The sequence below is a fragment of the Primulina huaijiensis genome, chromosome 3, assembly GCF_012295235.1.
Source record: "Primulina huaijiensis isolate GDHJ02 chromosome 3, ASM1229523v2, whole genome shotgun sequence".
Taxonomy (NCBI): domain Eukaryota; kingdom Viridiplantae; phylum Streptophyta; class Magnoliopsida; order Lamiales; family Gesneriaceae; genus Primulina; species Primulina huaijiensis.
The window spans coordinates 21326986-21336313 of NC_133308.1; the positions used below are offsets into that span (position 1 = coordinate 21326986).

At 35.3% G+C, this 9328-nt stretch overlaps 1 protein-coding gene across 1 annotated transcript in view; it reads right to left on the bottom strand.

Moving 5' to 3' along the window:
* Positions 1 to 8767, bottom strand: part of LOC140973685 (uncharacterized) — a 30728-nt gene extending 21961 nt beyond the window's left edge. Inside the window, exons 1-17 of the mRNA XM_073436663.1 lie at positions 8532 to 8767; positions 8146 to 8319; positions 7882 to 7977; positions 6651 to 6720; positions 6239 to 6381; positions 5992 to 6132; positions 4662 to 4819; positions 3402 to 3570; positions 3204 to 3302; positions 2940 to 3017; positions 2778 to 2837; positions 2543 to 2700; positions 1865 to 2066; positions 1598 to 1717; positions 906 to 988; positions 613 to 723; positions 137 to 214 (exon numbers count right to left, since the gene is read on the bottom strand). Of these exons, the coding sequence (XP_073292764.1) occupies positions 137 to 214; positions 613 to 723; positions 906 to 988; positions 1598 to 1717; positions 1865 to 2066; positions 2543 to 2700; positions 2778 to 2837; positions 2940 to 3017; positions 3204 to 3302; positions 3402 to 3570; positions 4662 to 4819; positions 5992 to 6132; positions 6239 to 6381; positions 6651 to 6720; positions 7882 to 7977; positions 8146 to 8319; positions 8532 to 8669 (2078 nt within the window). The 5' untranslated portion in view covers positions 8670 to 8767. The remainder of the gene's footprint in view (positions 1 to 136; positions 215 to 612; positions 724 to 905; positions 989 to 1597; positions 1718 to 1864; positions 2067 to 2542; positions 2701 to 2777; positions 2838 to 2939; positions 3018 to 3203; positions 3303 to 3401; positions 3571 to 4661; positions 4820 to 5991; positions 6133 to 6238; positions 6382 to 6650; positions 6721 to 7881; positions 7978 to 8145; positions 8320 to 8531) is intronic.
* Positions 8768 to 9328: the final 561 nt, after the last annotated feature.

Here is a 9328-nt window from a genome sequence, read left to right on the forward strand (position 1 = left end):
CATGATTAGCATATCTTCAGTTTTGACCACATAAACACTATCAAGTGCAGCAAAAAGCAAATTTGCTAAACTAGACTTTAAGTTTGAATCCCCAAGTTGTGCTCTTTTATTTTGAAGGAAATCTCTAAAGATGAACCTTGATGAACTGTTGGAGACCACATCAACATCAAATATGTTGACCTTCAAGACCATAGTAGCAACACGAGATGGCAAGCTGCAGAACAGAAATGTAGCAAAAGCGAAAGTGAAATTTAGAAAACAGTTGACAAATACAGATTGACAATGGAGTACATCATATGAAATATGTGGAATACGCCAAGTAGTCAAGAACACCATAACAAAAAGTAAAAGCTCTGAACTATATTCTTCTTGAAGTGCACCTGGTTATTACCGTCAATCAAAGTGCAAAAGATATATCTGGTCACAGAAATTTTAACAAAAGTACTTTTGAAGATATCTAAATATCAAGGTTTTATAACCATGAACACAAACAACTCCAACTATTTTCATTTGCATAAAATTGATCAATTGAAGATAGTAAGGTACGAAAGTGAAACAAGAGCAAAACATAAATAAATATTATGATTTCAACATTACTATAAAAATAATTACCATTTCAACATTTTTGTCAATATATTGATCCCCAAGGCCATTGTTACTGCACTGTTCACACAAGGTGAGAGGCTTTTCACCAGAGAACAAACAATCTCAACCACATCAATTCTGAAATAAGAACAAGAACCATGTTACTCAATGAAAAATACTATAAAAAAATATGTTATTTGCACTTTAGTTCATGTTGTAAGAGCTCGACTATTTTCTTCCCAACATGAAGCGCAAATACCAAATGCCAACCTAAAGAATTGAAAAGGATACAATAACTCACTGACAAAATTATGAATTACCGTATATATTTCTCCTGGTTCCTTAGCATAGATACATCAATAAGAAAAGATTTCCCAGCATCCATGAGAGCATAACACACAGCCTACCACCAAAAGTATACAAATTTATTTATTTATTTACAACAATACAACATTATATTTCGTCAAAAGTTCAACAAAAGATGCATGGTTACTTCCTAACACGATACTACTGCAGGTAACAAAGTGAAACATGTATAGATAATTCAACTGCATTATGCACCATTCCGAATAAACTATCAGTCAACTCTCAATCAACCCTCAGAACAATCAACCTGATATTGTAGAAATTTTTAATGACACAAACTTAGCAACTTGTACCTAGAAAGTCTTTTAGTTGATTAATCTACCCATTCTTTCCCGCAACCTTGTGCTAATGTTGGGTAATAATCAGATATGATACCATTAGTTCAAGATAATTTCAAACTAGCCATGAGAGTTAGACATCAAAGCATCTAATACTGCTACACGTCCCAGTGAGAAGAAATCATAGATAAACTACAGCTTTCGCAAGATACACATTGATGGAAGTGTAGGAACCCTATCTAACCGAAACCAATAATCCAAAAACAAAGAGACGTAGTCAATCCAACATTTTTACAGCTGACAGTCACATGATAAGACTGTGTGTAATTTGAAAGATGTCATAAACAATAATTCAATGAGTATATTACCATATTAAACGTCACCAATCGACTAAGCAAATCAAGAATGGCATGGACCTCCTCAAAGTTTTTTGTATACAGCTCTTGGGCCAACCGCAAAAGCAGCACAACCACTCCAGACTCAGTGTACTGTGCAGGAGAATATGCATATGTATCACAGGGTATAAAAAAAGGACTTTAGTAACTAGAGCAGAAATCACCACAAAATATATGCAAAAACAAATAAATTTAAATAAGAAAAAAGACAATCTTGTACACAAGATATATATAGTTTACCTCCCACCGCACAAGAGCAACATTTTTGTCAATCATTCTCAACACTTGGCCCTGAGATTTGCTGGGTATTACTAAGCCTTCAACACCAGTAACATGCAAGGGAAAATGAGTTTCAACCACCTTTGAAACAGCATCCACCTCTGAGCCATTGCTTATCTCCATTGGAGTTGATAGCCCAACAGACTTATTGAGAAAATTAAATCTGCTCAAAGTTTCAATTGTGTTAAAATATGAGTATTTGCTATTGAATGCCTGCAATAAATGTTAGGTGGGTATGTACATGATGGAAGTTGATGCAAACAATTTCTTTTATCAGTCTGCTTAAGAGTTAATGACAACGCCATGTTGAACTTCACTATAAATATAAAACACTAAAAGAGTTCTTTCATTATCTTATGCTCATTAAAAAAAGACACATTAACGAATAGATATTGTATTTCAACACTTCAACTGTAAAAAAAAAAAAAAAAAGCACATTACTCAAATGATGTCCTCGTAAATCTTTTTGTCTTTTCCCACACTAAACTGAGTTTCGAGATCAAACTGTATTGCATTCTTATTTCGCTGTGGGATGATAGTAGAATGAAATATTACACCTAACGATCATTTACAATCAAATCAAGTTAATGCATCCCTTATCATACACCATAAATTGGCATAGCATCAAGTTCCACTTACACGCATTCAGATGGCCAAGCACCTTCACAAAGGGCCGACAACAAACGCACAAGTTCAACAGTTCTGTAAGGAAATTCACCCTCTAAATTGCAAAGAAGACATCTGATAGGAGCATCAATGAAACTATCCCTGTCCCAAAATTGAATACAAAGCAATTCCTACATGAAATAAATTAACTTGTATAAAATATATACTAAGGGAATATAATGATATTTAATATTAAAAAATTAAACACCTCTCCACGGTAGATGTTGTATAAGATGTCCAATATGGATTTGAAATTATTATCCTCAAACTGCAAGATAAAAGATGTCGCATCATACAACCAAACACTAAAATGTACTAGTTAATGCTTAATAGTTATATACATTCATAACTTTGTATGCTTAAGAGATACCTGAAAACTAATTTCATAAGATGCAATAAATGCTGATATGAATGTTCTCATAACACTCCGAAAGCCAGCTAAAGGACACTGTGAACAAGAGAAATGGTAAAATAGGATTTATGTTACAAATCCCACAATCAGACATGCATCAAATTCAAGTAGTAGCACATGAGAAATAATAAAATGAATCATGACCCATTGACATGTAATAATTTCTGACTAAACTAAGGGCAAAGTCGCATAAACAATTATAGAAAGGAAAATAATACTCACTTCAGGATCTTTCAATGTGTCACTTTGAAGAATTTCAAGAAAATAACCTAAAGATGAAACCTCAAAAGCTTGACGAACATAACCGATGTGATTGACCTCCTGATATGAATTTATTAAGAAAGAAACAACTAAAAAAAATTAGCAGGGAATAAAGACAAAAATATACAATAAGTGTAACAATTCTGACAGATGTTTTACCATCAGCATATTAGTTTCCTCTTTTTTTGGAAGAGACGAGATCAGACAGGTAAACACTGCCCATGCAAGGATTAGAGGACCCACTTCTTTGACCTCAATAGCATTAAAACTAGAAATAATGGAGTCCATGTCCATAATATCCATCTCTGAAAAGGCAATGTGACCCTGCCTGAACAAAAGATAGCAAGCATAAAGTCATCTTTCTTGAGAAAATAGTATGTAACAACACCCGCACCCGCACCAGCACCCGCACCCGCACCCGCACCCACATACACACAAACATATATCCTTGACAGCTTCATGCTGATGGGAACAATTTTTGTTCTTTCAACATCAGTCACAAGTTAATGGACAAAACTAATAAATAAAAAATTCGTGTCTGGGATTTTCTGGTTTCTCACATGCAGGTTGTCGTGAACGACTTATGCATAAACAGTTGTCCACCCAGAACTATAAAAAGTATTTATGTAAATGAGCCTTTACAAATGCACCATATAGGTTTCAAAAAAAAAGTGCACCATATATGATGCAAACTTAATCAGTTTGCTCATCCAAGGGCACACTGGTTTTAATAGCAAACTACTCGCAAAAAAATGATGAATGGGTCAAAGGAAACATCTGGCAATGAAAAGCATGGACAGATGCAGTGAAGAACAAGTAGATCCACATGTCTCCAGACACTGACCAGATGATTGGTGACATTTAAGGGGAAAGAACACTGTATTTGAACAATTAAAATTGCATGATACAGTGTCAATAAAATGTGTATCAGCAAAGTGCAAACTTCAAGAGCGAACAAGTCAAGCAGAAAATGATAAAGGGACCAAAAGAAGCATCTGAAAATGAAACTCATGGTCAAAACAATGAAGAGTGATTAGCTCCACACAAGTTCTCCTGGCACTCGCTTGATGATCCATGAAATTTTCAAAAATACGTCCATACAAACTTGATCAGTTCCACCTCCCTCAACCTCTGTGCGGCCTCCTCATCTGACCTTAAGATTCCAATGGCAATTCCACATAGAAAGTCTAATTCTACTCATAACAAACCAACATATCAATCATGCAATGATTGAACTATGCCATCATTTCAGTTTCAGTGAATTATTTTTCAACAGGCAGGGGGGAAGGGAAGGGGGGGTGTGGGGGGGATATGATGGTAGAGGACGCTGAACTAGTGCAGCGGGGAAAAGAGAATGAGTCCCCACGTTGGTTGACTTCATTTAATGATAAGAAGCAAAATGAAACACTTCTACCACACCTGTAAGGAATATTATCATGGATCATGTGAAGAAGACTGTCTAGGTTCAAAGCCTCAATGAGAATTAGTAGCAGCTGCACTTTGGCATGATAAATAGCACAGGTGGCTTCAGGAGATATTGCTAGTTTCTGAAAGTTGCAAAACCCAGTCACGATGTCCTATAACATCAAGAGAAATAGGAATAAAGAGATGCTTTAACAACACAATTCATTGTTATGCATTAACAAAATACATAGAATTTAAATTTGGAGCATCGCAGTTTTAGCATTTTGGAGAAGCCACGGATGGCATAGGTCAGTGGATGTGTTGTATTTTAGTGTTAAGGATTAATAAAGGAGTGTGAGATGTGAACCGTCGACGTTAAAGCTACTGGAATAGCCATAGACTGACTACGGGTTTTTGGTGGCAGAATGGTGAATGTAAACACTAAACAGGAGCTTGGACCAAATTCGGCAATATCAAGTATGTTACTGTCGGACAACATCTGAGAGTTAACTAGCAATTGGTGTAATTTGTACACATGGATTGTAATGATTAGTTACCTGAGATTATAAAAAAGAGCATAGACTTGAATCCTACACAGACATTGTTGCATCATTGATTCAACATTCATATTAAGTTTTTATCCTCTTTATTGGCTAGAGCGTGGATCAGAGGAACGTATGAGACTGTAACCTGTTATTGAGCTTGTAGGACAATATCTGGATCAGAGTTTAACAGGGGCACCACAGTTCAGAGATTTGTAGGGCTCTCTGGCACGTGTTGCCCCTAAAGTAGGAGCCAGTAAAATGTTAGATGTACAATCCTATAAAAGAACATGGGTTGCATGTTTTTATTCATTTCATAATAACATTGTGTATTGTACTTTTTTTTATTTGGTAATTACAATAGAGATTTTCTCACCTTCCGGGGATACCATGAGTTTCTCGTGTGCCATACAAAAGGTGAGACGAGACCATAGACGCCAGGTAGAAGTCCCATAAGAGTTCGAGGTTAAATAGACTTGGGATCTTGGACTTTCTACTTTCGGCCAAAGTCACTTTCTCATAGTTGATTATGCCTTTATGAAGAAACATATGAACTTCTGTATCGTCGGGAAGGGTCCCGAACATTTGTTGATTTTTGGTTGGCATTGTGGATGATTAATTGACACTTTCTTTTTTGTAAACATTTTTAGATGAACAATGGAGCTTACCTCATTTGAAATTGAAAATAATATGTTATCATAAAGTTTAACATTTTCCCGAACTCAATATTACATGCAGGTTGGACCCAAGCCCCATAGATGAGCAATAGGAACCCAAGAGTAAGAAAGGTAATAATTATCCACCTCATATAGCGCACATAACTTTTTCCATGACTTAGCATCACAAACACGAAAAGACTCATTATAAGCAAGGAAAAGAATGTCAAGTATCAAGTTGTCCTCGATAAGCATCTCCTCAGCCCAGAAAGTGTAAAGGTCCACATCCTGCAAAAATCACTAACTTAATGCTCACATTTCAAATATTGACAAAGAATAAAATAAAATTGGTAGATGAATTATTAAACCTTTAGTACCATTATTTAAATGTTACCAGTGAATTCACCATATGTTCGATGCGGTTGAAAGAGACAAGGTCTGATAAGTTAGAAAGTAGTATACTTTCAAGTTCATCAGAAATCAACATTTGCGCCTCCTCCATGACAGCAGACTCTCCAGATTCAGATCCAGAATATACTGCACCAAAATTATAGCAATACTAGATAGGAACATAAGCAAGCTATCGACAAGACAAACATAATTCATGGAACTTCCACCAAATCCCGCAAACAATTTATGGTTTTTAGAGTCCATGCCTCATTTTCATCGCTTTTTTTATTATAGATTTTTTAAATAAAATTTATTCAAATCTAGAAAAACCAGTGGAATGTAAATTTTATTTGAAACATTTCTGGCATCTTCATGGCATGACAAAAAACAAGCATCAAAGGAAGAAGCATACTTACAAGCACGCATAAAGATCTGCCTAATGCACTTCAACAAGCATTGTCGCTCGGTGTAATACTCAAGTATAACCTTCAATAAAAAATTAGAATCTTAAAACACAAGCAGCATTCAAAGTCATAATTATGGTTAGAAGGCCAAAGAGAGTGATTTTCTATCTGTAAACAATTACAGAAATAAAAGATGATTGATCTATTACTAGAGGGTAATGATTAGGAGATAGAGATATGATCCTCGCCATGATTCACATATAACTGTAAAAAGGCTTCAATGCTTGACAATTAGAATCTGGAAAAAATCAAGTCATCGAAGACCAAATCACGAGAGTTTAAACAAGCTCGAAAGTAAAAAAAAACTGTGCTTAGTAATTTAAGGCTTTTAATTTATTGGCCTTATTCAAGAATGTATCTTAACTGGGAGTCAATCTGGTCGGTTTGCGGGCCTCATTCTTGTTTATTTCTTTGTATTTTTGCATTTGTTTGGTTAGTATGTGGCATGGGCTTAATTAAGCCTTACTTTAAACCCATAGAGCAACTTTAGGAAGGATTTCATATATAGATGTCTTTTAGGGGAGAATGGAGATTTGTAAAAATAAAAAGACAATACCTTGAATAATATTGGAGTGTGTGTTCTTCTTGAACAAAAAGCTTATCAAGGTTAAAATCTTGTAGTGTTTGTTCTTCTCATGTGTGTGGTGTGACTCCTTCACTAGTTCCATTGGATATTAAATTTGTGTTTTTCTAAGCATTGGATTGAAATACATGTTCCATCAATCAAATTCGAAGCTTCGAGTCCGAATTTTTAATCTATCTTACATTGGTGTTTTGACTTCCCCGTGTCTTGTTTAAAACAAATAATGTTCTTTTGCTCAGTTCGCATTTTTTCTTGATTTTTAAGTCCTGGGCAGATAATATTTTAAAATCCCATTCTCATGTGTCATAAAATTGAATTAGGAAATAAAATTCAACTATTATCGCATAAGAGTCGTAGTATAGAGTGAAAGGATATATGAAGTAGCACAAAAGAAAGAAGTCAATGGAACCATTTTTCAAACTCTGATGCACATCCAAGTAAAGATACCCAACTGAAGCCAAGCAGATTTCGCATACATAAGTATATTAAACATTCCATTAATAGCCTATATTAGTAATCAGACAATGTGCAAAATTATCCACAAAATCAAACAACAATTATTGAAATACGATGTGACTCAAGAGGAAGAAATGCACTCACTGGATTTAAAATGTCATAATCCATATCACCGAAGACAAGATTATTGCGCTCTGCTGATCTTGTAACGACAATATATGACTGCACCTCATCTAAACACTGACAAACAAGAATACAAGCTAACTCATTCTAAGGATACAATAAAATCTATGTGCTCAAGCAGTGCTTGGAAAATTTTTAATCAGCGGCACCAGACATTCATGTGGTATAAACTCACGCAGAAATAATTAACTGAAAAACCAACTTAATAAAGAATAAAAAATTTACCATGACGGCACTAATTTTGCATGCAATATCTTTCAATTTAGGATTAATATTCAGCTCATGCGAGCCAATCTTGACACTGCGTGAATCAAGCGCTTCCCTAGACTTCTGATTCGGCTGCTTGAATTGAGAAATGGAGCACAGAAACCACGCGTGATTATCCTTCAACTTCTTCTCCTGTTTTGCATTCGTTCAATAACACAAGTTCCCAAACTTTCGACATACATACTCTATGTCCACGCCAACATACAGTGCCGTGGATACTTGTTTTTTTTTTCAAAATTTGAGAAGTAAATTCGTACAATCACTCAAAAAATGAAAATTCAAAATTGAGACATTATCGCACACAATTCACATATAGAGATTTGTTAATCCTTTCGAGAGCATACCAGAGACTGGGATGGGAGTGTGGAACTTTCGAGTTCAGTGAGCAAGGAACTGAATGGATCCCACCATAGAGAAGCGTCGACGGTTTTTGTAGAGCTGAGAGACTGGCCGCCGGCGTTTGGATTCGCCGTCGTCGCCATTGGAGGTATGCCTCGTGCAGAGAGGGAAAATAAATTTAAACCCTGAATCGTCGGGGGGGTGGGGGCTCCGGCTCTATTCTTTTCTGGGGAGTGCCAAGGTTTAGCTCAGGACTGGAGCTGGACACCTAATTTAATTTTATATATATATATAACACAAATAATCACTATATTAGATCATATGATATATAATTTTAATATAAAGCATAATATTTAAATCTTGAGAATGGGTCGACGAAATATTACTAAACTTTTCAAAAAAAATTATAATTTGTGTTGTAAATACATAAAAAAAAATGTGTACAAGGCAATTTGATATATAAATTTTCAGTTTAAATAAGTTAGAAATTGAATCAACTTTGGAATACAACAATCCAAAGAATAGGAATGAAATTGGAATGATAATGTTTTAAGGTCCTATTGACCCTGAAACAGTTATCAAAGTGTTTTTACTCTCTTTTTTATCGGCTGAGTCTAACGAGACTCAGGTGCTAAACTAATAAAAATGCAGAATGCGCTCTTCGGCTGAGGTCCAATCCGGTATTTTATTCCTTCGTTAGCAAATGATTTCATGCGATTATTTCTAGTATGTGATGACTCAAGAAGGAGATTAGCAGCACAGTGTGTTTGCGTTCCAAACCAACGCCCCCAATGAGATGGGG